General features: G+C 53.1%; 3 protein-coding genes and 1 long non-coding RNA gene across 7 annotated transcripts in view; 3 read left to right on the plus strand and 1 right to left on the minus strand.

Annotated features, from left to right (window-relative positions):
• Positions 1-169: 169 nt before the first annotated feature.
• Positions 170-6,710, plus strand: NLRX1 (NLR family member X1). Of its 3 annotated transcripts, none has more exons than XM_039564942.1 (10): positions 170-295; positions 1,076-1,202; positions 1,300-1,427; positions 1,624-1,684; positions 2,055-2,152; positions 2,341-2,957; positions 3,326-4,740; positions 5,542-5,628; positions 5,712-5,963; positions 6,073-6,710. In XM_039564942.1, exons 3-10 carry the CDS (start codon positions 1,307-1,309, stop codon positions 6,389-6,391), a joined length of 2,970 nt encoding a protein of 989 aa, XP_039420876.1. In that variant the 5' UTR covers positions 170-295; positions 1,076-1,202; positions 1,300-1,306; the 3' UTR covers positions 6,392-6,710. The 3 variants fall into 3 exon arrangements, with proteins under 3 accessions (XP_039420876.1, XP_039420877.1, XP_039420875.1); XM_039564943.1 differs by lacking the exon at positions 170-295 and adding an exon at positions 446-568 and having other exon boundaries at positions 6,171-6,263; XM_039564941.1 differs by lacking the exon at positions 170-295 and adding an exon at positions 447-568.
• Positions 6,711-6,799: 89 nt separating this feature from the next.
• PDZD3 (PDZ domain containing 3) lies at positions 6,800-10,631 on the plus strand. Of its 2 annotated transcripts, none has more exons than XM_010403861.2 (10): positions 6,800-7,112; positions 7,726-7,753; positions 7,972-8,036; positions 8,247-8,458; positions 8,596-8,782; positions 8,865-9,001; positions 9,075-9,279; positions 9,437-9,633; positions 9,735-9,905; positions 10,078-10,631. In XM_010403861.2, exons 1-10 carry the CDS (start codon positions 7,097-7,099, stop codon positions 10,120-10,122), a joined length of 1,263 nt encoding a protein of 420 aa, XP_010402163.1. In that variant the 5' UTR covers positions 6,800-7,096; the 3' UTR covers positions 10,123-10,631. The 2 variants fall into 2 exon arrangements, with proteins under 2 accessions (XP_010402163.1, XP_019144133.1); XM_019288588.1 differs by having other exon boundaries at positions 9,515-9,633.
• A 1,150-nt stretch (positions 10,632-11,781) lies between these two features.
• LOC104692097 lies at positions 11,782-12,761 on the minus strand. The gene is made up of 2 exons (XR_752314.2): positions 12,503-12,761; positions 11,782-12,174 (listed from the first exon to the last, which is right to left on the minus strand). It is a non-coding gene; the product is annotated as an uncharacterized LOC104692097 (long non-coding RNA).
• A 171-nt stretch (positions 12,762-12,932) lies between these two features.
• The window catches only part of CBL (Cbl proto-oncogene), a 35,480-nt gene continuing 21,387 nt past the window's right edge, over positions 12,933-27,025 (plus strand). The window contains exons 1-2 of the mRNA XM_010404029.3: positions 12,933-13,257; positions 19,427-19,674. Of these exons, the coding sequence (XP_010402331.2) occupies positions 13,111-13,257; positions 19,427-19,674 (395 nt within the window). The 5' untranslated portion in view covers positions 12,933-13,110. The remainder of the gene's footprint in view (positions 13,258-19,426; positions 19,675-27,025) is intronic.

Below are 27,025 nucleotides of genomic sequence, written 5' to 3' on the forward strand. Positions count from 1 at the left end.
TGGCCCCACTGACACAGCTGTCCCTTGCTGGGCGGCCAGAGCAGATCTGCCAGCAGCGAGAGGCAGGTACAGGTGTGCGTGTTTGTGTGTGCATCACGTGTGTCAAACTGGCACAACCGGGCGTGCTGGGCTGCCCTGCCGGCAGAGCCTCCCCCAGCTCCTTTTCCCGGTGGGGAGGGATTCTCGGCAGAGCAGAACTCGTCCTTGCAGGCTGCAGTTGCACAGCCGGGCAGCAGCTGGGGATGCAGAGCCGCCAGATGTGTCCGGAGGACATCCCCGCCTTGCAGCACATCTGGTAAGACCCCAGGCCCCCAGCCCACCAGTTTGGGCAGGGAGTGCGGATGTTCCTCCCGGCCGCTCTCCCATCCTGCTCGGGGAGCTGGCAGGCTCCGGGCGTGGGGCGGGACGGGGCAGGAAGGCGTTGCAGGAAATTCAATCTGCGGAACAGCCGCCTCCGCAGCGGAGGCGTGCCCGGGACAGGCATGGCAGGAGGCGGATGGGCAGCTCTGGGCTGTACTCCGTGAGCACGGGGAGCTCGGCTTTCCCGGCTGGAACCCTGCTGGACGAGGTAACCCCGCTGCTTCCAGCGCCGCCGCCGCTCTCGCCCCGCTCCGTGCCGGCCTCCGTGCCCCGGGCTCCGTGCCCTGGGTGGGCTCCGTGCCCTGGGTGGGCTCCGTGCCCCGGGCTCCGTGCCCCGGCACCGCCACGGCCCCGGCCGTGCGGCGGGGAGGGCACAGGGAGCGAGGGCACGAGTGCCACGGGGGGCCCGAGAGGGTCCCGAAAGGGCTCTGCAGCAGGAGGGCAGCACGGGGCCCTCGGCTCAGCAGAGCGGCTGGGAAGGGGTTGGACACTGGGGATGGGACACAGTGGGGTTTGTTCCTGCAAAGGCAGCGAGGTCGGGACACCCGTGTTCAAGGTCGGCTTCTCTGCCCCTGTGCCTCAGTTTCGCCATGTGGATAATATAAAAAGGGACTGTAAACAGCGTGGCTTGTGGAAGGTGTGAGCAAGCTGTCACCCTGCTCGTCCCTTCCTCTCTGATGGGGTTTGCTTGTATCTTTCTTGCCCCGTGCCTCAGTTTCCCAGGATGTTGCGGGCTGTGAGCACCACCCGAGCTCCTGAAGGATCACCCTGGTGAGCGGGGGCAGGAACCTGAGTCAGCGCCAGCACAGCCGGTTCTGCCAGACCGGACTGCACTGGGGCAGGTAAGGCTGGGCAGGGCTCTGCTGCAGCACAAACCTACAGCCCCCTGTGCTCTGCAGAGCACCCCGGAGCCCCTCACCCACCTCCCCTGTCTTTCAGGTGGAGGATGTCCCGGGCCATGCAGTGCCAGAGCTGCCTGCCCTGGGGCAGCTGGGCACAGCTGCCTCGGTCCCTGGCAGGGAGCAGGGGGACCCGCAGTGTGTCTGTGCGTGCTGCTGCAGTGCCAGGTGAGCTGGGCTCTGTGCCTCTGGCACTCTGTCCTGTCCCCAGGGAAGCCTGTCCCTGTTGGACATCCCTCCCCAGCTGGGCAGGGATGTGGGACACCCCAGCAAGGTGTGAAGCCAGTGGGCTGGGTGGGGTTAGCTGGGCTGGGCTGGGCTGGACAGGGCCATCCCTGACCATGTGCATTCTTCCTCCCCACAGGTCCTGCAGGCAGGTGCTTCCTCAGGAAGATCCTTCGCACAAGCAGCATCTCCCTCCCCAGGTACAGTCAGTGTCACACGGCTGGGGCTCTGCCAGAGCACCTGGGTGGCTGAGCTGGCTGCCTTGGCACCAGGACACTGCTTTGCTTCCACCTAGAAACACACCCAGACCCACCTCCCTGCCTGCTCTGACTCCAGCCCACCTCCTCTGCCTCTCCACGGGTTTTCTGGGAATGCACAGCCCATGGCTTGCTGACCTGCCTTCACCTCCCAGCCGTGCCCCTGCCCTGGCCCTGCGCTCTCCTGTGGCGTGGGGGAAGGAAGGGGTGAGCTGGCTCCTCTCAGCACTTCCCACGGCCTGGCTTGTGACCTGCCCACCCTGCCCCAGGCAGGGTTTGGAGCTGCTCCTCGTGACACTCCCTCCTCTTGCAGGGGCTGTGTTCGCTACCAGGGAGGCTCCCAGCAGAACTCTGCTCAGCCCGGCTCCTCTGGCCATGCCCAGTCCCAGCTGAGGAACGTGGCCTCTTCTGGTGAGTTTGCAGCTCTGTGCGGGAGGGAGGGTCTCACACAGCGGGGTGGGGGCAGCTGCTGTCCTGGGCAGTGTGAGGGTTCCCCATATGGGTGCTGTCCCCTCTCTGCAGTGGCTTGGGGCAGGCAACTTCCCCAGTCCCCTGCCAGGGAGAAGCTCTTGTCAAGTCCAACACCTTCCTCCTTCCAGGTGCCATCAAGAAGCACCAGAAGAGCCTGTCTGCATGGTTCAGCCACCAGCCTAATGAGGAGAGGCAGTTTGGCCCTTCCTTCTCTCTGGATGCCGTCCACGTGGACCCAGTGATCCGGGAGAGCTCCCTGGAGGAGATTCTGAAGCCCTCCCCTGACTTAACCATCCAGAACCAGCTCCAGCAGCCCTCCAGACGGGTTATCAGCCTCCACAACCTCTTTGACGCGGACGCTTGCGGGCGGCAGGTGAAGAACGTGGTGCTCTACGGCACCGTGGGCACGGGCAAGAGCACCCTCATTAAGAAGATGGTGGTAGATTGGTGCCACGGCTGCCTGCCCCGCTTCGAGCTGGTCATCCCCTTCTCCTGCGAGGACCTGTCCCACAGCCACGCCCACATCTCCCTGCGGCGCCTCATCACCAAGAAGTACCAGCACCTCCGGGATGTGGTGCCGGTGCTGGAAGCTTCCAACCTCAAGGTGCTCTTCATCCTCAACGGCCTGGAGCGCCTCAACCTGGACTTCCGCCTGGCTGGCACGGAGCTGTGCTGTGACCCCAACGAGCCCGTGCCTCCCTCTGCCATCGTGGTCAACCTGCTGCGGAAATACCTCCTGCCCGAGGTCAGTGTTGCCCTCCTTTGTGCTGGGATGAGCCCTGAGGCATCACAGGGAGGGCTGTTGTGATAGTTATTTGCAGTCCAGCTTGACTGGGAGCAAGCAGGCAGCCTCCATTCGTGGAGGGACTTGCCAGAGTGGCTTCATGTCACTGGTGGGGTCTTTGGGGAGGCCCGGTAAGGTGATGAAGGCTGTGAACTCCCAGACTGTGTCTATGTCTAGCAGGGAATGGAGAAAGTTCTTCTGTCCCCTCCAGCACCCTTTTTGCACCAGCTTTGTGAACCGCAGCCTGTGGATGGGGTGCTCCTTGTGCACCTCTCTGTGGGTTGTGCCCTGCTGAGCAGCCCCAAACCCATCCGCCCCTGTGTCCCCAGGCCAGCATCATCGTCACCACACGCCCATCGGCCGTGCGCCGCATCCCCGGCAAGTACGTGGGACGCTACGCCGAGATCTGCGGCTTCTCCGACACCAACCTGCAGAAGCTCTACTTCCAGATGCGTCTCAGCCAGCCTGGCTGCACCGGAGAGAAAGGCCAGGATTGCAGCTCTGCAGAGCAGGAGAACCTGGTGGAGATGTTGTCGAGGAACTTGGAGCGCCACAACCAAATAACGGCTGCCTGCTTCCTGCCCTCCTACTGCTGGCTGGTGTGCACCACCCTGCACTTCCTCTACTTCACCAGGACGGTCCCTCCCAGCCAGACCCTGACTGGCATCTACACCAGCTTCCTGAGGCTCAACTTCAGCGGGGAGGTGCTGGACAGCACCGACCCCACCCACATCTCCATGATGAAGTATGTGGCCAAGACAGTGGGCAAGCTGGCCTACGAGGGGGTGATGTCCCGCAAGACCTGCTTCTCAGAGGAAGACCTGCAGCAGTGCTTTGAGGTGGAGATGAAGACTGAAAGTGAGCTCAACCTCCTGGAGGTTTTCCGCAGTGATGTCTTCCGCTTCTTCCTCAGCCCGTGTGTGCAGCCAGGCAAGGAGCACACCTTTGTCTTCACCGTCCCCGCCATGCAGGAGTACCTGGCTGCCCTGTACGTGGTGCTGGGCGAGAAGAAGACCCTGGCCCAGAGAGTGGGGCAGGAGCTGTCAGAGGTCATGGGGAAGGTGAGCGAAGATGTGGCTGTGGTTGTGAACATCATCTCCAAGGTGCTGCCCCTGCGCTTCCTCCCCGTGCTCTTCAACCTGCTCAAGATCTTCCCTCGCTACTTCTCCCGGGTGAGCGGCAAGGACAAGGATGCCATCGCTCACACCATGGCAGAGGAGCTGTTCAAAGAGGAGGACTACTACAATGATGATGTCTTGGACCAGATCAACTCCAGCATCCTGGGTGTGGAGGGCCCCGTGCGCCACCCCGATGAGGCCCCCGACGATGAGGTCTTCGAGCTCTTTCCCATCTTCATGGGTGGGATCCTGTCCCGCCGCAACCGCGCCATCCTGGAGCAGCTGGGCTGCTCCATCAAGAACCTGGCAGCCTTCGAGATCGCTAAGGCCATGAAGAAGACGGTCATCAGGAAGGGCCGCAAGGGCCTGCCCCCCTCTGAGCTCATGGACTACCTGTTCTTCCTGCACGAGTTCCAGAACGAGCGATTCACGGCCGAGGCCATCCGCTCCCTCCGTGCTGTCAACCTCTCCTCCGTCAAGATGACCCCTCTCAAGTGCTCTGTGCTGGCTTCTGTCATGAGCACCACGTGCCACGAGGTGGAGGAGCTGAAGCTGACCTCCTGCAACCTGGACAGCGGCAGCTTGAGGACCCTCTTCCCTGTCCTGCTGCGATGTAAAGCTCTCCAGTGAGTACCACCTCTTCCTGCCCTTGGGCACTGCTCAGAAATTGGGTTCTTCCTCGCCTCTGCCCATCACGGGGATGCTTTAGGAGCCCAGGTATGGAAAAGCTGAGGATAGGCGTGTTTATCCTCAGTGCAGACCTAGGAACTACAGCTCCCAACATGCAACACTCCTTGAGCAGCCTTTCTAGGGCACCGCGTGCTGGGATTTGCAGTCCCAGCTCACCCTCCCGCAGGAATTTTGGGAAGTTCCCTGCAGCTGGTACAGGCTGGGCAGGCTGCCAGCTGTCCTGGCAGACCCGCGTCCCTACGGGAAGTTCCCCGGCATCCCCGTGTCGTTAGCTCTGTGAGGAGTTTGGTGTCCCAAAGGTGGGAGTCTGGGCTGTGCAGATGTTCCCACAAACGTTCCAGAATATCTGTGGAGCTGCAGGTCTTCCTGTCGCCCAGGTGGTGGCGAGACGTGCTCAGCACAGATGGATCGGGCTGTGCAGCTGGGCTGTGCCGCACTTCCTTCCTCCAGATGCTCAGGAGGGCTTGATGGAGCCCTGATCCCTCCTCTGACCTTCACCCACCCCCTGAAGACTTCACCATCCCCTTCCTCTTGCCCTGCTCCTGCTGGCACTGGCTCTGCTGGCTCATGCTCCGGTGCGGTGTCACTGTGCTCCCTTTGGCAGAGGAAGCTTGGAGTGGCCTAGTTTGGGGAGCCCAGGGAGGATGGTGATGGGCAAAATGGAGCGGGCAGGGCTGCCAGGCTCACAGGTAACAGCCATTTTGCTCCCGTCACCCCCATGTCTTGCTCTGCACCAGTCTGCAGCTCAACAGCCTGGGCTCCGACGCCTGCAAGGAGATTCGTGATCTGCTGCTGCACGACAAGTGTGTGGTGAGCAGCCTGAGGTGAGTACGGCCCCCGCCCTGCATGACACTGCCACTGCTGCCCACCACGTGCCCCGGCACTCCCTGAGCTCCCGTGTCCACAGGCTGACCAATAACCCCGTGGGCGAGCAGGGCGCTCGCTACCTGGCCGAGGCGCTGGCCGGCAACCGCTCGCTGACCCAGCTGTCGCTGCTGCACACGGCGCTGGGGGACCCCGGCGCCGAGGCCATCGCCCAGCACCTGGCTGAGAACCAGCACCTGCAGGAGCTCAACCTGGGCTACAACTCCCTGACGGACGCGGCAGCCCTGCGTGTGGTGGAGGTGGCCAAGAGGCACGAGACGCTGGACAAAGTGCAGTGAGTCCACTCTGCCACGTCCCTCCCCTTTTGCCCATACGGCCTCCCTGTCCTGTCTGCCTCTGTTCCTCCCCTCAGCCCTCACTGGTGTCTCCTGCTGCTTTCCCAGCCTCTACTTCAACGACATCAGTGAGGATGGCAAGAGGGTGCTTGACAGCCTGCGCATGGATCGGGATGGCGTCAGGGCTCTGGTTTTCCTCACGGCAGGCACTGATGTCTCCGATTACTGGTCCCACATCCTGAACGTGGTGCAGAGGAACCTGCCCTTCTGGGACCGCGAGCGGGTCCGGCAGCACCTCGCCCTCCTCCTGCAGGACCTGGAGAGCAGCCGCAGCCAGACTGCCAATCCCTGGAGAAAAGCCAAATTCCTGCGAGTCGAGAGCGAGGTCAAGAAAATGCTGGGGAAACTGCAGGATGGGACCCTCTAACCTGCTGCCCATCCACCAGCCAGGGATGGGGCAGTGGAGGGTGCCTAGCAGCACATTCCCTGCGCCCTTACCCACCTAGAGATGCTGAGTGGATGGTGCTGTCAAAGGTGCTGGGTGTGTGGGGCTCAGCCTCCTCTGCAGGCGAGGCTGAAGTGTGGGAATGGGACAGAATCCAGGCCAGGAGCAAATGGGACTTGTTCTTCTGGGCTTGTGGAAACCCAGCCCCTGCACCCCAGCCAGAGCAGTGGCAGGCAGCAGGATTGGGGCTTGTCTGTGAACCTTTGGGAGCATTAAAGTGCACCACTTTGTTTCCACTGAAGCGCACTAGTGCCAAGACATGATCTGCTCTTCGGGCCCTTCCTGGGGTGGAATGTGGAGCTGCCCCTCCAGCAGCTGGAGTGGAGGGTTCTGCCCCTTCCCCATCTCACAGGGTGTGCGTGGAGCAGCCCCCCTCTGCTCCAGTGCTGAACCAGTCACTCTTCCCTTCGTGTGTCCCCCTGGAAGCCACCAGGAGCTGTCCACACGCTGGGTGTCCCGGGGTGCTGGTCCCTGCTCCCAGCTCTGACTGGCAGTGCCCTGGGGCTGGGAGGGCAGGGGAGACCTCTGGGCTGTTTAACCATTAAACCTGGGGCGTCTTGGAAGAGGCGGGGACACTTCCCTGCCACTTCACCCTGTACCTTGCTCCCTCCTGCAATCCCTGCAGCCATGAAGCAAACAAAAGGTACGTGCCGGGGAATCCTCTGGAGACCCTTCCCCATACACACAGGCCCTGCTGCTGCATGGAGCAAGGCAATGCCAGAGCCCAGGCAGCCCGTGGAAGGGAGCTGGAGGCATGCAGGAAAATGTCTCATTGTGGGGATGCCGGGGAGGAATCCCCTCTCCCTGGGTTTGGGGTGCCTTGTGCCCCAAGAGGTGGGGAGGGGTTTTGTGGGGAGGTGTGTGCCAGGGAAGGTCTCTGTCTCCATCTCCTCGCTCTAGCAGCTCTCTGGGGTCCTGGTGAACCTTCTCACCCCTCACTGAAGAGCCTTGTAAACCCCCAGGACTGAGCTCCATCTGCCTGGCCCTGCTTTTCCCTCACTGGGCTGGGCAGTGAGTGCCCATGGGACCTGAGCAGCAGGTCCTGCTGTTGGGAATGCAGGAGGACAGTGGTGACAGGGCCAAGGAACAACCTGTGCTGAGAGACAGAGGGGCTCGGGGGCTGTGTGGGCTTGGCAGACCCCCTCACCTGGCATGGCAGGCTCAGCCTGCGAGTGGACGAGCCTTGAGTGCTCGAGGGTGTGGGGTCTGCTCCCAGCCCACCACCTCCTGCGCTGACCTCTCCTCTCCCTCTGCAGGGCTCGAGGGAGACAAGATGTCCATCATGTAAGTGCTGATCTCCCCTTGGCCAGGGCCTTCCTGGGGCGCAGGAGAGATGTGGGGAATGGTCCAAGAGGGAGATGCCCTCTGGCTTTCCCCAAGGAAAAGGAGGCACAGGCCCCAGCTAGCCCTTTCTGGGAGGAACAGGCTCCCCAAGGCTGGGGGAGGCAGGGACAAGGCTGTCCTGCACTAAATGTGGCCTCTCCTGCCCTTTATCATTTCAGAAAATTTGAATTTAACCCCAAAGTTGGGATCGACAACCCTGCCTTGACACTGACTGAGGACACGGGTAAATACACACCCTCATCTCCCAGGGCATCCTTGTTGTCTGCATGGGGTTGTGGCACCTGGGCACTGCTGGGGTCCTGAGCTCTTTCACACTGGGGGCCTGTGGGAGGTGAACACAGGAGGGATGAGCAGATCCCCAGCCCAGGATGGGGCAGAGAACTCGTGTGAGGATCCCTGCAGGGCCCTGCTCACGGGCTGTGCTCCCACACAGACGGCGAGGGCGTGGGGGAGCCCCGCTTCTACCTCCTGACCAAGGACAACACGGAGACCTTCGGCTTCTGCCTCCACGAGGAGCTGGGCTGCCAGGGCCACGTCATCCGGCAGATCGAGCTGGGGGGGGTGGCCCAGCGCAGGGGGCTGCAGGACGGGGACCGGCTGCTCCAGGTCAATGGCCACTTCGTGGACCACATGGACCACGTCAGGGTAAGCTGGGAGCATCCCATGGGAACGCCTGGATCCCCCCAGCCAGGGGCACAGAGGGTTCATGACCCCTGCTGACCCCAGGGACACCCCATCGGAGGGGAGCGCCTGCCCAGGGTTCACAGCCTGGGGCCTTCCAGGTGGTGCAGAAGATCAAGGCCAGTGGGAACCAGGTCCTGCTGGCGGTGCTGGACGGTGACTCCTACGAAGCCGCCAAATCCCTGGGCAGGGACCTGTCCCAGATGCTGCCGGACGACATCCGCCCACGCCTGTGCCACGTCATCAGGGACAAAAGCGGCTTTGGCTTCAGTGTGTCGTGTCCGGAAGGTAAAGCAGGATGCTGGCACCACGAGCCTCCCTGCTGAAGCACCCCACTCACCCCAAAGTGCCCCTTCTGCTCCTCCTGCAGGCACCAAGGGCACCTTCCAGCTGTCGGTGCTGCAGGATGGGCCAGCGGACAGAGCAGGGGTGCCACCAGGCTCCTGGCTGCTGGAGCTCAACGGGGACAGCGTGAAGAGCTACTCCCACACACAGCTCACCAAAAAGGTGCCTGCTCATGGCGTGGAGGGTGAGGGATGGGGCTGAGAATGTCACTGAGCACCCCGTGCTTCCCATCCAGCTTAAGCAGAGCGGCAACAAGGTCACACTGCTGGTGGCATCCAGTGCCGTGGAGGAGTTTTACCGCCTGCGGGGCCTGCGGGTCACGGCTGCCTTGGCAGACACCTCCTGGCTCCCCTTCAAGGTGCGGGAGCTGCACCTGGTGAAGGGCCCTGCTGGCTACGGGTTCCTGCTCAAGGAGGATGACTGCAGCTCGGGGGGCATAGGTGAGGGGGCCGAGGGGGGCAGTTTGTACTTGAGCAAGGCACTTGTGAGGGTTGGGAGGAGCCCAACTGGGACCCTGTCCCCACCTGCACACGGGGGCCAGCAGAGCCAGTTCCTCCCTGCGAGCATCTCCCCCCTCCCTCTGCCCCGCTGTGGCAGGCCAGTTCCTGTGGGATGTGGATGTGGGGCTGCCAGCCGAGCAGGCAGGGATGAAGGAAGGGGACCGTGTGCTGGCAGTGAACGGGGAGAGCATCGAGGGGCTGGACCACGAGCAGACCGTGCACAGGATCCGCGCCCATGAGGACCAGGTGACGCTGCTGGTCATCGACCCCGCTAGCGACGAGTTCTACCACTCGGTAGGTTTTGGGGGCATGGTCCTGCCCTGGCTGGGGAGCCCTGGGGTGGGATGGGGGTCCTCCACAGTGGCTGTGCATCCATCCCTCTTCTGCTCTTCCAGATCGGGCTGTCCCCTCTGCAGTTCTTTGAGGACAGTGACCCTGCCTCGGGCTCCTGCACGCCCTCCCTGCCCTCTCGCAGTGGCTCCCCTGCACTCTGTGATGTTGAGGTGGGACCAAAGGGACCTGTGTCCTGGCTGATGGCTGCTGCCAACAGTATAGAGATCATACAGGTAACTCCTCAGGGCAGTGCTCACAGCGTGGCAGTGCTCTGAGTCCTGCCACCCTCCTATTCTGCCCATCCTAATATTTCCCTGCCACCTGTGGTGGCAGCAGGAGGAGGCTGTGTGGTCCCCTGGCCACGGGGGCCAGGCAGAAAGACCCCTCCAACCTGTGTCCCCACAGAGCCAGCGCCAGGAGGAACAGACGAAGCTGTGCCAGGCGTTCTAACAGCCCAGGAGCCTCTGGACAGGCTCCCCCACACAGCACCTCCACCCAGGCCACATCCAGCCCCTCGGGCCGCAGCACTGCTCAGCATGGACCCTGCACACGCAGCTCCTGTGTCTCCATGCCTGGCTCAGCATGACACTCCCAGGGACTCGTCCCTGCTCACCGAGGATGGCTCCGAGCTTTTATCAACCACAGTGGCAGCTCCTTGTAACCTGACCGCAGACCTGTGTCTCTGCCTGCCCAGCTACCTCCAGGGATTTCTCAGGACATTGCACTGAAGTCCTCACCCAGCTCCAGGCTCTGGGAGTTCCCAGAGAGCTGAGGCACTGCCCTCCGCACTGTGACCCAGGGGACTTGAGGGTTGGCTCAGATCTGCACACGCATGGACATCTCTCCTGTGCTTGTCCTCTCATGCTCTCCCTGAACCCGTGGGCAGTGAGTGTCCACCACCCACCACCACACTGTCCCTGCACCACCCTTTTGGGGTGTGATTAAAGGACAAATCCACACTGCTGTTTGTGTGGGTGATGTTATGGACAGCACTGTGACTTGGCAGCGCGTCCCAGGGCCAGATCCATCCTCTCTTCCCAAGCCTGGAGCTGGGCAGTGGATGTGGGAAGCTCTCCAGGTGTGCTGCTGAGGAGGGAGGAGCTGAGAGCCATCCTGGGAGCCCCTGGGCACTGGATCTCCTGGGATTTGAGGGCGATCTCCTGTAGGCATCCCTTGTGCTCCACGGCAAGGGTCATTCCTGAGGGTTCCTCTTGCAGGTGACACATCAGGAGCATCTGTTCATGCCCTGCCAGGGCTGTGACAATGCTGGGGGCAAAGGGACAGGGGGGATCCCAGCAGGGGAAGTTTCACCTCTCTGCCGAGCGTGGGAGAGTGAAAATAAGCGTGGAGTTTTGCATGTGGCCAAGAACCACAAACCTCTGGCTGAGGTTTTACCTCGGCCCCTTCTCGAGCACGAACGGAAACGCGATAATGGAGCATCACCCCGTCAGGCAGGGAAGTCGCTGCCTCTGTGGTCTCCTCTGAGCTCAGTGCAGACATCTGGGGTGCAAGGAGTTCCTGGCCAGAGCCTTTGGGAGCTGACAGCTCGGGAGGGAGCAGGGCTGACCAGCTGCAGGGTGGTTTGGGGCTGAACAGTCAAGGGAGAGGTGGGATAAGCTTGGCTGGGAGCCCCCAGCAGCACCAAGGTGTGGGATCCCTGCATCTGTCCCAACAGTACCAAGTGAAACCCTCCCAGGAGTCCCAAGTGAGACAGTCAGAACAATCCCAAGCAAAACCAACCTTTGCTTGAAGTCTCACACGTAGCTACAGCCCCGACGTGGAGTGAATCATGCCCAGGGAAGCAGATAGTTGGGAATGCAATTGCTCAAGCGTGTTCCCTGATCTCTTTGGATCAGAGCCATGGTGATTTTTGTACTTGGCTCTCACAAAGCCAGTGTTGCCCTCCCCAGTTCTCTCCCCAGGTACTTGTGGTAGCGTGGAGCTGGCCAGGGCACCCGCTGGTGGTCAGTCCGGCTTGACTATTAGCCAGAATCCATTAGCACCTAATGGGAAAAGCCTCAGGAACACGGCCTCAATAAACGTTGACATATTTGAGGTCAATATAATCCTTAGGAAAATTTACCCAGGTAATTAAAGCCAGACAAGGAGTTGCCTGTCCCAGAAATATTTACCAAGCTTTACCAAAGGCAATAAAATGAAGACAGGGAGTTTTATAACCAATCCATGCTGCGCTCCCTTGTTGTGTTTAGTGCTGCTTCCTGCTGGCCTGTCGATCTGGCTCCTCAGCAAGTGGCTGCCACAGGGGAAGCACAGCTCCCTCGAGGAGGCTGGTTGAGGCTGTGCTGTCCAGCCTCCAGGCCCGAGTTTGGGGTGCTCATGTTCCCCAAAGTGATGTAGCCAAACTGCAGCACCTGCAGTTTTCCTTTGCCCGGTTTCCTGTCGCAGCCCCTGTGGTGAGGCTGTTGCCGTGTGGTACCAGCCACAGCTGTTCTTTGCAAAAGGATGTGTCCTTCTACCTTGGAGAGGAGATGAAAAGAGGATCTGAAGGCAGCAAAGAAACAGAGTATGAGCCCATGCTGTAATTTTTTGAAATTTTTGGTGGTGTCAGCTCTGACAAACTCAATCCTTGGTTCCCTTTAGATTCCCTGGTCCCCTTTTCACTCCCTAGTTCCCTTTTCTCTCCCTTGTCTCCTTTTGACCCCCTGGTTCTCTTTTTTGCCCCTGGTCCCTTTTCCCTCCCGGGTCCCCTTTTCTCTCCCTGTTGCTCTCGCTGCCCCGGTCCTGCTCCTTCTCCCGTTGGAGCCGGGATGTCGGGAACACCCGGTGGGCTCTGCCTTCCCCTGCCCTTGCGGGGAGACGTCTCAGGTACCTGCCAGATGTACTGCCACGCTCTCCTGTTCCCATTCCCTCCCTGCCATGGGGACGCCGATGCTGCTCCTGCCTCGGGCACATCCCTCCCCGGGAGAGGGGGGGGTGCGCCGCCGCTTCCTCGCGTCCGGGCCGTTCTTAGAAAAGGGAAGGCGCCGTCAGGAAAGGGGAAGCGATCCTGTTTCGCAAGCTCGGCGCGGGAAGGGCGGCGAAAGGCCGCGGGTCCCTCCCGGGGGCGGCGGGGCGAGCGCGGCCCCCGCGTTCCCATGGCGACCGCGCCCCGCCCCGCCCCGCCCGCCCCGGCCATGGCCGCCGCGCCGCCCTCACGCCGCCGCACTGCGCATGCCCCTCGCTGCCCCGCCAATCAGCGCCGGCTCCTCCCCGGCGGAGGGGGCGTGACCGGGCGCGCGGGGGGGCGGGCGGCCAATCAGCGCCGGCGAGGAGGGCGGGGCCTCGCTGGAACCGGGCGCCGCCGCCGCCACCGCCCACGGCCGCCGCCGCCGCCGCCCTGCCCGGCCCGGCCCGGCCCGGAGCGCCCTCAGCCCGGTCCCTTCCAGGGCCGCGGCCTCGGTGCCGGACGGGCCCCACGGGCCGGGTGTGGGCGCCCCCATGTCGGCGCCGCTGAAGAAGGGCCCCGGCGGGCTCATCGGGCTGATGAAGGACGCGTTCCAGCCGCACCACCACCACCTCGGGCCGCACCAGCCCGGCGCCGTGGACAAGAAGATGGTGGAGAAGTGCTGGAAGCTCATGGATAAGGTGGGGAGGGCGGTGGGATGGGAGCGGCCGTGGGGGGCTGGAATGGCTATGGGACTCTGGGGTCAGAGGGGGTCTGGGATGAGCCTGGAGCCGTGGGGTTGGCTGGGAGAGAGCTGTCTGTGGCTCAAAGAGAAATATTTGGGGGGCTGAGAGGTGTGTGGGCACAAAATGGGGTGCAGCGCTTTGGGGGAAGGATGTAGCGAGCATGGAGTGACAGGACAAGGGGGAATGGCTTCACACTGATGGAAGGCAGGCTTAGATGGGATATTGGGAAGGAACTTTTCCCTGGGAGGGTGGTGAGGCCCTGGCACAGATTGCCCAGAGAAGCTGTGGCTGCCCCATCCCTGAAAGGGTCCAAGGCCAGGTTGGACAGGGCTTGGAGCAACCTGGGATAGGGAAGGTGTCCCTGCCAGGGGCCAGAACAAGATGAGCGTTAAGGTCCTTCCAACCCCAAGCATTCTGTGATTCCATGTGGAAGCTGGTGGAGAGGTGAGCGATAGAGGAGAGGCCAGAGGCTGGATGGGAATGGGATGCCAAGATGGGAAAGTGTGAAGAGAGATCAGCAGCTCTGCAAGGAACAAGCTGGAGGAAGAGGGGACAATTTGGGATGGAGGATGCAGACTTGCTTAAGAGGATCTGGGATGCTCCCCCAGGGCAGTGGTCACAGCCCTAAAGCTGCCAGAGCTCAACATTTGGACAGCACTCTCAGACACTGGGTGGGATTGTTGGGGTGTCCTGTGCAAGGCCAGGAGTTGGACTGGATGATCCTTGTGGGTCCCTTCCAAGCCAGGATATTCTGTGATATCTGTATATCATATACAGGTATAGATGACGATAATCCTGCAGGTGCTGGGGTGGGCACTGGTGGTGCTGGGAATGGGTAGGGGCTGGTGGGGAGCTGCAGGGGGTGACAGCAGCAGGACAAGGGAGAAATCTAGGATTTGCTCCTTGCAAGGTGTGCCTGGGCCTGTGATACAGGCTGGTGTGTGGGTACTGGATAGTGAAGCTTTGTGGCAGGTCCGGTTATTCCTTTTGGAATGAGCAGGAATGTGTTGCTGCTCTCAGGACAAAATATTTTCCTTAGAAGTGAGGAAAAACTGTAAAATCCTGTAAAGAAACCCTTCTGCAATAAGTACATGTAGTTACAGAAAGATAAAGTATTAACTGATGTTAAACAAGAAAAACTTGTGGCGTGGGAGTTGGAAAGGCCTTCTTCCAGTCCCACACCTTTAGGAGGGGCACGGCTCTCTGGGGTCATTAACACTCTCCCCTCCTCCTCCTCCTTTTAAAATGCCAGGAAATGGCTTTTGCCGGGGGCAGGGCACCAGACCTTTTGGCCTGCTGGTGTGATGGGATATTTGATTTACTGGCCTGGCTAGGTGTGCTGGTCAATCCAGAGTTTTCAGAAATCCTGGAGAGTTGTCAGGGAATAATGTGGTGAGTGAGTGCAGGCACACAGAAATGGGCACAAAATAAAAATCTAACGTTCTTGTATTTCATTCATACTTCCTGTTCAGCCCTGAAATCAAGGCTAAGCTTGACACGTTGCAGTCTGAAATGTGCATTTTATGGCACTGGGTTCAGCACCTTAAAAGTAGTGCAGAGTAAGAGCATCACCCAAGTTGCCCCCAGGCCTTGGGGACTGTCACCTGGCCACCTTCTTCCCCTCTGGGAGCAGAGCAGGCAGGGCTTTTGGGCATCCCTCATCCAATTGCCCCTCAGGCTTATGCATTCCCACTTTTCCTTCTCCTTCCCCTGCATTGTTTATCCATGCAGCGTCTGAACCTCCTGCAGTAAGTGCTAAAAGCAGGCAGAGCAAATGACTTCTTTAAAGGCATATTAAATTATATTCCTGCCAAGAAATCACTCTGTGTTGGCTGGCTCAACAAAAGCCAGGGTTTATAGTTGTGCCTTGCTGTGCCTGTGATGAGCTTTGATCACCTACAGCGAGACTGAGGCAAAGAAAAAAAGCCTTTTGAGAAGTGCCATTGGCTCTGTTACAGACACTGAGGGCCAAGCACAAGTGCTAATGTAGGGAAGGCAGTTTGGGCATGGAAACAGGATCCTAAATAAGTGTAACCTGTAAGAATGCTGATCTTCATGTATAGGATATGTAGATATGGATGGCAACTTGTATTTGACCTCCTAACCTGCTCTGTTCAAAGGAGAAGACTGGCCTGAAAAAAAAAGCTAATTATCATTCTGAAATTATATTTTGATTATATTTTGAAATGCAGTGGGATGTTTTGTGGGGGGAAATTTCACAGCTTCAGGTCTTTAGAGCGGGTTGGATGTGTGCTCCCTCCACTGACAGAAAAGCCAAGGCTGGTGCTGTATTTGTCACAAGTTACATCAACCTCATTTGACTTCAGGTTTACTCTTAGGCAGCATCCAGAAGCTCTCAGGCTTAAGGTCTTGTTCAGTCTGATTTGTACAAAAGGAAAGATCTGGCTCTGAAAAGCCTTTCAGATTTCAGTTAGATTTCAGCTGTACTTCTGCACACTCAGGAGAACACATCTGAATTAAAATCTTTTTAGTGGTGTAGCAAATTGCCAGTGAAGCTCATGGTGAGAAGGGCTAAATGAATGGAAGGTGTTGAAAATGGGTTAGATTTCTGGGCCAAGAATGTGAAATTCCAGGTGCAGATAAAAAACCTGCTCGTGTGCATGTTTAATAGATGATGTTTTTGCCTCTCAGAGCTGCGTGCTGTGTCTGTGTGGGTACACTACACTCACGACCTCATTTGTTAGTCTGCATAATTAGCTGGTGTTGTCAAAGCATTCGTGCATCTCTGCTTTCGGATGTGACTGATGAATTTCCTATGCAAGTTGATTCTTGTCCAAATATTTCCCCTGTAATGCTCTCCATAAGCTGCCTGACATATTTATGTCTTTCAGATTTCTTTCATTTGAAGCCCTAATTTTTTGTCAGTACCATTCCTCCCACAGCTGCACGTGGTCACACAGAGCATGGACATAAAATACCCTTTCCATCCCTGTGGATGTTCCCCTTCAGCTGAATGAGGTGATATTTATGCATTTCTCTGCAGAACAGAGATTTAAATGCAGCCCCCTGGAGTTCCCTGCTGTGGGTGGTATTTGAGGAATAGGTGGGTTAGTCATGAGCTGCTTGGGATGGAGCAGAGGAATGGTGGGATTCATGTGGGAAGGCTTGGAGGAGGAAGAGGAGCTTTGAGATAAAGCTTCTCTAAAGCATTTCCTGATACCATTCAGTTCCTAGAACTGAGACAGAGAAGTGCCACTGCAGGTCACCTTCATTGTGAGTAGAAGAAAGGCCAAACACAAATCCAGCAAGAGATAAGAGATGCTTGAGTAGGTTTTGTTTTGCTGTTGGCTGAAGCTGGAATGAGGTGTGATCTCAGTACAGTTGGCTGTTCAGCTGCTAAAGGAAGGAGAAAAATGAGTTTTCAGAACTGCCCTGGAAGAGAAAATTTTACCTGGGAGTAGCCCCTGGATGCTCGTCAGGCCTGGGACTCTTAAATCCAGAATTAGTCCAGGCAAGCTGCAGATTGTTGAGGGGAAAGATTCAATTCCAGGCCTCAAAGATCTAGATGAGATTGTTTTTCCTAGAATGAGTAGGTAACAGATTCTTTCCTCAAAACTGAGTTGGGGAAACTTGTTTTTGATTACTTTCTCCTCTTGCATTTGGAAAATGGAAATGGGTGAAGTCAGTTTTTGGGTTCTTCACAGGCCCATGTCTCTTCACACTAAACTTTATTGGTGTGCCTAAAAACCCAGAAATGTCTCCCTAAAAGGTTTGTTCCTGAAACAACAAAGCATAAGCCATGCAAACTTTTAGATGATAATTTAAAACCATGGATTGCTTCTGTTCGTTGCCATCACACCTAAACAAAAAATAATTTGCTGCTTTTTGCTCGATTTCCTTCCACGTTGCTGGTCCCTGTGGAAGGCTGCTGAGGGGCAGCTGTTCCCAGGGCTGGGAACATTCCTTTGGATGTTGTCATGATGCTGCAAGTGCACACGTAGAGAAACAAGGAAAATGCCCCTGCTTTTGTTGCTGCTGTGTTATGAAACCACCAAGTTTGCTCAGGAGGCAGCAGTTCCTAATTATGCAGTGTTGTTTAACTGCTTATCTTAGCTAATTTTGGTCTGCTTGGTAAATAAAGAAGCTGATTTGATAATAAAATACCAGCAGCTTTGACCTTTCCCTTGACTGTTTGAGGCATCTACAAGTCACTTCTTGGGAGGCATTTTACAGGGGCTCTGAGAATGAGCAGTTTGCAGAACTCTCTGCTGCTGTGGGGAGATTGTTCTAATTGATACCAAAGTCTGAAATGCAGCAGGTCTGCTGCTCCCAGAGCTGGGTATTTTCAAAGGGTAACAGCCAAATGGTTCTCTATTTCCAGCTGGCTGAGGGCAGTGCAGACTCTGCTTGCTCAATGTGGCTTCCTCCTCGGAGCTGACAGTGTTTGTTAAGGTTTTAAACCCACTGTATAATAAACAATTTCTGCTGAAGAAAAGGTTTTGCTGCCCAGAGCACAGCTCAGCTGGGTCAGAGGAGCGTATTTAGAACCTATTCATGCTCATAGCGAAACTATTTTTTTTTTTTCAGGGGACAAATGTGTTGACTTAATTTGTTGATATGGTTCATTGTACAATGTTCACAGGCTCCAAGGAAGCAGCAGTTGAGGCATCAGCATCAATTGACTAAGTCAGCTGTCTGCCTGTCCATCTCTTTATCTTAAGACCATGGCAACCTCCTCAAAATGGAGGGAAAATTTTGGTAGTTTGTTTTTCCCGTGTATTCTTGCAGAGGCTTTTTTAGGTGTTCATTTTTTTTTTTTTTTAACTGGCAGTCTGATTTTTCTGGTTTGAGTTTTGATACACTGTGTGCCTTTCTCTTGGCTGAAATCAAACCTTTCTCAGTCAGCTCTTGGTACAGGCACTGCTGTAAGTCAGATAAAATTGGAGATGTCACTTCACAAGGTTGCTTTTTGCACATGCCATAAAGTGCAAAGTTAAATGCTAAAGCACCATTTCAGAAGAAATGACTCTGTTTACCATCCATGTTTAAGGGAAGTAGGTATTTTAGTGTGTGCTGTAGGGAACTGCTCAATTCCTCTTGAAGGTTTCACAAGGTTTTGTGGAAATGAGATACTGCAAAAGGTTGTTAAGTTGTTCTTTTGCTTTTTCTTATCCACTTTACTTAAGCTTTGCACTCTGCACTGTTTGATATCTGTAATTCCCTCATACCTGGCAGTGTCATGAGTTTAGACCTCATTTATATGCTGGATGTTAAGCAGCCAGATAATATTCATTATAGGGAAGAACTTCAGGGAAGTGTAGCTACATTTTGTACTCAAGTCTGCGGGAAATCACAGATTGTAGAAGTGTTGGACTGCTGGTTCTTACCTTGTAAACTTGATCCAAAACTGACCTCGCAACTCTAATTCCTGCCCTTTCTATAACTGAAAGTTCACTACTTAATTTTTAAAATTGCAGCTTTGCCATCAACTCTCCCTTTTATTCCCTCAGTTTAGAGAATGGAAAAATTTGTCTGTGGCAGATGGTGAAGTGGCTTCCTTTCCCCTCCCCTGTCACATAAATTTATTACCATGAGTTTCATCAGTCCACATGCACTTCAGCCCAGAAACTGCATTCTTTTATGGTGGCTGGGCTCACTGTCTGGAGAAAATAGCCTGGAGAAAAGGAGGCTCAGGGGAGACCTTATCACTCTACAACTCCCTGAAAGAAAGTTACAGTAAGCTGGGGTTGGGCTCTGCTCCCAGGCAGGCAGTGACAGGACAAGAGGAAATGACCTCAGGCAGCACCAGAAGATGTTCAGGTTGGACATCAGGAGGAATTTTTCCATGGAAGGGTGGTCAGGCTTTGGAAGGGGCTGCCCAGGGAGGTGGTGGAGGTGTCCAAGGAAGGACTGGACATGGCACTCAGTGCTCTGGGCTGGTTGGCAAGGTGGGGATCGGTCACAAGTTGGACTTGATCTCAGAGGTCTTTCCCAGCCTCAGTGATTCTGGGATCCTGTGATGCCATCTGAATTTGAACAACAAATGGGCTTTGTTGGAGTGAACGTTTTGGAGCGTCGCGTTTGCGACAGGGAATTGTGTTTAACCCCTGATCGTGCTCCTCTCCTCGAGTTCTCACAAAGGTGTTTTCTCCATTACCCACAGGTGGTGCGTCTGTGTCAGAACCCCAAGCTGGCCCTGAAGAACAGCCCTCCCTACATCCTGGACCTGCTGCCTGACACCTACCAGCACCTGCGCACCATCCTGTCCCGCTACGAGGGCAAGATGGAAACCCTGGGCGAGAACGAGTATTTCAGGGTCTTCATGGAGAACCTGATGAAAAAAACCAAGCAGACCATCAGCCTCTTCAAGGAAGGGAAGGAACGGATGTATGAGGAGAACTCCCAGCCCAGGTAATGCAGAGAAATGGTTTTAAGTGTTTATTGTAGGAATTAAATGCGTCGGAAGCTTTGTATTTAAAGTAGATCAGTTGTCGGCTCGTCTTTCATTTTGTACAAAGGCATAGCTGAGGTCAAGGGACATCTTCAAGGTGAACAGCACTTAAAAAAAAAGATAGGTGGAGGTAGAAACTGCACTTGCTGAATATAAGGCTCTCTTGAACAAAACAGTATGAATTTAATGTACCTGAGAAGGTGTTTCCTCACCCAGCTTTAAGAAAAGGGAAGACAAGGTGATTTAAGAGTAGAGTAAAGCTCTGGGAAAAATGAATCTTACAAGTTTGTGTAAGGTCTAACAGGCAGAGATATACAAGGCATACATTTGTAACACTAAACTCATTTCAGGTTTTTAAAGTAGATGTTGAATTTTTTTTTAAAAAAATGGTGGGGGGGGAAAAACAAAGTGAAAACCACCCAGTGGCTGAGTGTAATTGCCCTGGGGAGAATGTGGTCAACTCCCTGGCAACAACTTGGAATTACTGGAGGGGGAAAAAGTGCTGGCACATGTTTCTGGTTTGATAGTGAACTCTGTGTAGCATATTCCATAGTACTGAGCTCCAACCAAAGGCTGGGGCAGTGGCTCCAGAAGGCATTGCTGGTGCTGTTTGGATTGCTGCTGACTGTGTTGAAGAATGAGTTAAGAAACGGAAATTTCTTTCTGGAGTGTTGTTAACTGTGTGTGTATTGTGATCTGTCATAAATCTGGAATATCTGATGAGTAAATGATGGCTGTGTCAGTCATGAATCCAAAATCCCTCCTCCAGTGCCTTGGTTTTTCAGAGAGAAGCAAAGAGAAATCATTCCAGAGGGTTAATCATCCTCATTGGTTTGTAATCCAGCTAATTGACTGGAGGGAGCAGGGGAAATGCAGATTGATAGATGTGAATGTCAGGACTGCAGCAGAGGCTGGTGTTCTCACAGCAGGCATGGGAGTCCTTGGGGAATTGCTAATTGTCCCATTTATGAATAAACAGCTTAGCAGGGAAGGAACTGTGGTGAGACTTGTGTTAAACACAGGCATTAAAACAGCATCACATCCTGGCCACTCTGATGGCATCTTCCTCTGCTCTAGGAGCAGCCCAGGAAGCAGCAGGGACTGTTTGGTCCTAAAGGGGTAACACCAGAGAGCCTTTTCCTGGTGGTGAGCTTGGGAACTTCCTCAATTCTTTAATTTGTCACAAAAAAGGACAAGATCAGAGCAGTCAGTGCATGTGATTTGTGTACCAGTCCAAGAGATACCTACACAAAGAATGGGGCTTTTGGGTTTTGGGGGATTCTGTTAAATGCTGCACTGCCACTGCCAGATTCCACAGTTATGGGAGCTCTTGGAACCAAATCACTTAAGTGCTATTTGTTAATTAAATTAAATGAGTTTTTGCTAAAAATGCACCTATAAATATAAAATATATATACTAATCTAAGATGAAGAAACTGAAATTTTCTCACTTGTTAGGAGTTGAAGAAAAATACTAATTTTTTTTTTTTAGTAAGAATTAATAAATCCAAGTACTCCAAGCGTGGGAGAAGCTTTCTGGAAGATGGTCAGTAAAGCAAATCTGGTATTCACAGAGAATGTACTCATGGCATTGTATATATGTATATATACATATATGAAAAATCTAGTTTGCCCTTGATCTCATGCAGGTTTGTGGCCATTAGTCTGCAGTGTTTTGAGAACAGGACTTTAAAAGTTCCATAAATGTGTTGTTTTGAATCCTTTGCTGACTTTTCGCCCTGTATTTCTTGAAGCTTTTTTCCTCCTTTCTTCCAGATTTCACATTCATTTTGCTTCCTGTTGTGTATCACCTTATTTTCTCCCCCAAATGGCTGCTGGTGTAGAGCAAAATGCACTATTTTGACATTTGTGTGAGCAGTGTGCAAGCTGTGCAGGTGTTTGCTCCTACAGACCAGTCATGAAAAATGACTGAAGCAGGATCAGAACTGCCCTGATCACTTGAGCATCACCCTTCTACTCGTATTATTTCCAACTTGCTCTTTGAGTATTTCCTCTCAGGCATTTGGGAGGTCCCTGTAGCTCTGTGGTTTTGGTGTACAGTGGTTCAGACTATAAATACATAAATTAACCATGCTTGCTCCTTTCCTGCCTAAACTAACGCTGTGATTTTTGTGAGGAGACCTCACTTGTTTTATTAGGAGAGCTTTCAAGATGCTATTTAAATTCTGCTTTAGCTCACTTCCATGTCTGTTTAAAAATTCATGCTGCTGAGGGTGCTTTTAAAGCTCTGTGTGCACTTCCTGACTGATAGGTACGAGCAGTAACTTCTGGTTGCTGTTTAAAACTGAATTTTAGGGAGTGGATCAGATGCAACTTGGTGACTTGTGAGTAGCTGCGGGTTTTTAGTGGAGATGCTGTGCTGCTCCTCTGAGCTTTGATAGCTAAAAGTAACATCTGCAGGCTTGAAATTAAATAGTGTTTCTAGAGTTAATAATTTTGGATATTTTGTTGTATGCTTGTAATAAGGTAAAGGCAAATCATGCGATAATTGCTTGGTTGTGTGAGGTAATTAACAGGAATTTTTGAGGCTGAGCCCATTCAGAGCTGCTGCTTCCTTTTCTTTATAGATCCAGAGGTAAATATGTGACTTCTCTATTGTGAACTTCTTGAGGCTTTTTTTTTAACCAGTGATAACAAAAAAAAATATTAAATAAACGTATTTTTTCCCCTGCAGTGTGATGGTTCCATTGCTTGACAGTGCCATTCTTGCTCTGAACATGCTGAACCTGCCTCAGATCTTGATTTCAGTTTCATTTAGAGGCTCAGTGGTTTTGCTGGACTATTTTTTTTTCCTGTTTCCATTGCAGAAAGCTTTTACTTCTCAGCTCTCTTGCTTTCACAGAGGAGCTGCAATTTGTCAGCCTTCCACACTACATCAATTACTTATTGCAGCAGTGGTTTTGCAGTTGTGTAAATAGATTACACTTGACATGACAGGAGTGAAAAATAGCTTGTTGATCAGGAGACAGGTAGAGGAATTGTGTGTTTCTTGGGAAAGGATTAATTAGGCTGAAGAGTCCATTTTTCACCAAAGAATCAAATTTACTGATTATGTTAAACCAGAAGGAAAATTCAGAGAGGTTATTTTCTAAATAAAATCAGAGCACTGCAAATGTTTCCACATTAGAACACAGCTGTGGAAGCTGCAGGGTGAGTGAGGAGAAATAATTACTCAGGATGTGGACTGGATGTTTAAGGACTAGCACAAGTTATTTTTCTAGTTCAGCTGTGGGAAACAAACTGTTAACAAGCCCAGTTAACAAAATAAATATATCTGTAGGGAAAATGGGGTTAGGCAGAGAATATAATAAACTTTTTCCATCTAGCATGGAGGTGAAAAAAAGCTTTGGGAAGCTGGTCCATGTTTAATTGTTCTTCTGACAACGGCTTAGGGGATGCTGGCTCAGCAGGATTTCATATTCTTCTCCAGCTCCAATGTTAAGACTCACTAATTTACACAGGAAAAAGCTACCAGTGTTTAATGTCTCCTGGAAATGACCATGCATATCTCTAAAGGGGAAGGAAGTGCATGAAGAATGACTTAGAGAAGAAAAAAAAAAAAGAAAAAAAAAAAAATGTTGGAATTTAAAGAGGAGAAAGTTGGAAAACACTTGTGCTAAGCCCTGAACCAGAAAACCCTCTGGGGGAGGGGGGGTTGGTGCTCTAATCTCATCTTTGAGACCTCTTGCACGCATTCCTGCCCAGTGAAAACGAGATAGTGCAAAATGTGGAACTCAAATGGTGCATGTGAGTCCTCTTTCTGTCACTTCCTTCCAATACAGCAGCACTTTTTTTCCTTTTTTTTTTTAAACAAAACCCACTAGTGTGAAGTCTACATCTGCATTTAAATTAGAGCATCTTAAAGAAAAGAACAGGCTCCAAAGCTGCCCACAAGAAAGGTTTCCTTGCCAGGCTCCAGCATATGAACACTAACTAACTACTTATTACCCAAGAAGAAATTCATTATCATGTAAATGTTGTTGGAGGGGAGGAATGTGAATTATTTCTTTTTAATTTGGTTTTAAATTGCAGTTTAGGTGATAGTTTTGGAACTTAAGTAACACTTAGCATAATTGGCTTAAGCTTGCATTCATTATAGTTTTCTTTCTGTCTAAAATTGGACCACTGTCTTGAAAATCAGTTTGTGGACAAATGTAAGATTTCAGATGATTGCATAATAAGGAAGGAAGATTTTTATTCTTTCCTCTCAGAGCCTATAAAATTGTAGAGTTTTATGGGAGGCTGTGGACTTTCTGTTGTGGGTGGAATTACAAGCACGTTGGTTCGTTTGTAGTAATTATCATTGAAAATGTGATGGATTTCTCCATGCTGGCAAAAATGTGCTGCTGCTGCTACTTGGCAACTCTATCATGTCTCTTGGGTGCTTGGCTGGTGTGTTCAGGGCTGGAATGCCACATTTGGGATTTCTGGGGTAGGATTTTATCCCATCCCACCCCCTGCCATGGGCAGGGACACCTTCCACTGTCCCAGGGTGCTCCAGCCTGGCCTTGGGCACTTCCAAGGATCCAGGGGCAGCCACAACTTCTCTGGGCACCCTGTGCCAGGGCCTGCCCACCCTTAGAATAAAGAACTTCTTAATATCTATTCTGAACCTGCCCCGGTTCCTTGTCATTGCCACTTGGTATCTAAGAGAATTGTGAGGTGGCTGAAAATTAATCATGAAATACGGAGTCTTCCTTGGTGTAGAAGCAGGGCTTTTGTGCTCTGTTCTTCTCTTTAACTATTGCAAATAGCCGCTGAAATACGAATTTGGATTCCAGTGCAGAGAGCCCAAAATTAGGTTTAATGAGAAGTGTCCTGAGCAGTGAGTTTGCTGTGTAATCCCCTTGAATCTGGTAAAGTAAATTAATCTGTTACCTAAGTGAGAGTTTTATCCTTTACCTTGTCAGTCCTCTGAGTATATGTTGAGCTCTTTAAAGGCCATTAATCATATCAAATGTATTCTTCTCTTTAAAGCTTTTTCTCTAAAATTTAAATTGTAAAAATGGATTTTTAGCTTCTTAACAGTGAAAAAAAAAATGTAGCACCAGCATTTGTGCCTAAAATAATAAGTCCAGATCCTTTAAAAGTCAGTAGGTTTGGTTCTTGTGGTCAGCACAGTGGCCTGATATCCTTTCTTCTTCACATCAGTCACAGCCATTTGCATACTGATAGGAGAATATAAAGGTTTTGGGTGGTTTGTGGCTTGCAGGGTGTTTTGTGTGGCACTTTGAAGTGATGGGCAGGCTCTGCTCACAGAACTGAAGGTGTTTAAATATATTTATGTGAGCTGAAAAGTGCCAGGATTCAGCAGTGTAAGGAAACTGTCCCATAATACCTAAAGCACTGAAAAAGAACGAGCTGAGGGTGAAAAATTCTACAGAACCAGCAAATATTTAATATTAGGTTGTTCTTTTAGTTGTCCTGAGGAAATCTGTCAATGTTAGAGAGCTGCAGCCCAGCCTGACTCTGTAAGGTGCCTTCTGTTGAGCCAGCAATAGTTAAGAGGAATTTCATTCACTTCCTGTGTTGCAAGTTTTGTTGAAAGTAGTTCCGCTGTTTCTATTTTTAACCCCGATCTCTGCGTGGAGAGGACGCCCGAGCTGTCTCAGGGTTACAAAAGACAGCTTGGGATCAGCTCGAGCATTTCCACTCACTGCTTCTGTGAACGTGAACGCACAGAAAACTCCTGGCTGGGCTGGGAGCACAATGGAAGATAGAGTTCTTTTGGAAGCCAGGCACATCAAACTCTCTGCTGAAATCAAACTGCTCCTGCCTGGTGCATCTGAAAGCCTCTGTGACATGAGAACCTCTCACATCTCTGTGGTTTCTGAAAGGTGCATTTCACTTGTTAAAGTCGTTAAAAGAGCTGGTTTGTTTTTTTTTTTTTTTAATTAATTTTTTTTAGCTCTCCAAGTATAAAATCGTAAGATGTAGTTATAGGAAAAAACCTGTGGGTTTGTGGTTTGGTTTATTTTAAGTAGTGAAGCTTGCACTTAACTCCAGTGGATGCTCACCTTGTCCCCTAAACAGAATCTGGTGGTAAAGAGTGTAAGAATAAGAAACGAGGACAATAATTACAGAGAAGTGAAGCATTTTGAGGTTGCTTTCTTGTGCTCCAGCTCATAGTTCCTCTGTGTTTGTAGCATGCCTGCAAAGCAGAAGGAGCTTTGCAGACACGACAGTATGTGCACGTCAAATTACGGCATGTGAGCACAATATTGTGACTAAATCAGCCTGGCGAGCTGATCCTTGCTACGTGTGAGGAACTAAATTACACTGTGTCAGCTGGGTAGCTCTGAAGGAGGTGAGAAATACTGGAAGAAAATGAAAAAACTGTAGCTGGCAGTGGCAGAAACCAGCCACGTTAACATTGCCTTGAGGGGAAAAGGCATTTAGTCACAAAGCACATTAATTTAACTAATTGTGTCAGCGTGGCTGAGAGAGACATCCCTGATTAAACCATCCTCTGCCCTTAATGGCTTTCCAAGACGGAGCCCATACGGTGGAAAAACGCTTTTCTCCAGGAAACTGGGGAAGAAAAATCTGCTGAGAGTCTAGGGGAGAGACAACAGCACCAGAACCCCCAGCTGGAGCTGGCCATGGGGGGCTGCACATGGAGGGGCCTCCTCGGCCCCTTGAATTCCACACAGATGTGTGGAGCAAACCCATCCTGAGGCAGGAAGGAAGGAGCAGAACCGCAGCGGAGGGGCTCGGAGCAGGAAGGAGGGGGGGACCCGTCTGTGAGCTTGGGGAGCCAGCGGGGCACGGGGTAACTGAGGAAAAGCTCTTGCTTCATGCTGGTTTTGGTTCCCCAAAGCAGTTGTGTCTTTAGAGCCCGGTGAGTGTGGAGGCAGCAGGGTTTGGCAGCAGGGACTGCAGCTGAGCAGGCTCTGGAGCTGCTGCTGCCTTGTTACGGGAACAATTCTCAGCTCACTCTGTGTGCACAAGGACTGATGCCTCCATGCTCCAGCCGCAGGTGTTCCTCGCGAGTGAAACACTCGGTTACTGTATACAGTGGAAAAATATCGGGCTTTTTACATTTTCACTTGTTGATTCATTATTTCTGACCGTAATAAACTGAAAGCTTTGCGCGTACGTGTGAAAGCGCTCAGGGATGTGAAATCCCACCTCGGCTGTGGCTGTTGCTGTCTCTGGCTGTAACCACGGAACAGAAACAGGCTCTGGTGCTTTGAAGCTGGCACAGGTGTTGCCTCCAGCTGGCTGCACACACCGGGGAGAGCTCACTGATGTGGCCTGTGGTCCCTGGGTAACGTTTTCAGCAGTGCT

The sequence above is a fragment of the Corvus cornix genome, chromosome 24 (assembly GCF_000738735.6).
Source record: "Corvus cornix cornix isolate S_Up_H32 chromosome 24, ASM73873v5, whole genome shotgun sequence".
Lineage (NCBI taxonomy): Eukaryota > Metazoa > Chordata > Aves > Passeriformes > Corvidae > Corvus > Corvus cornix.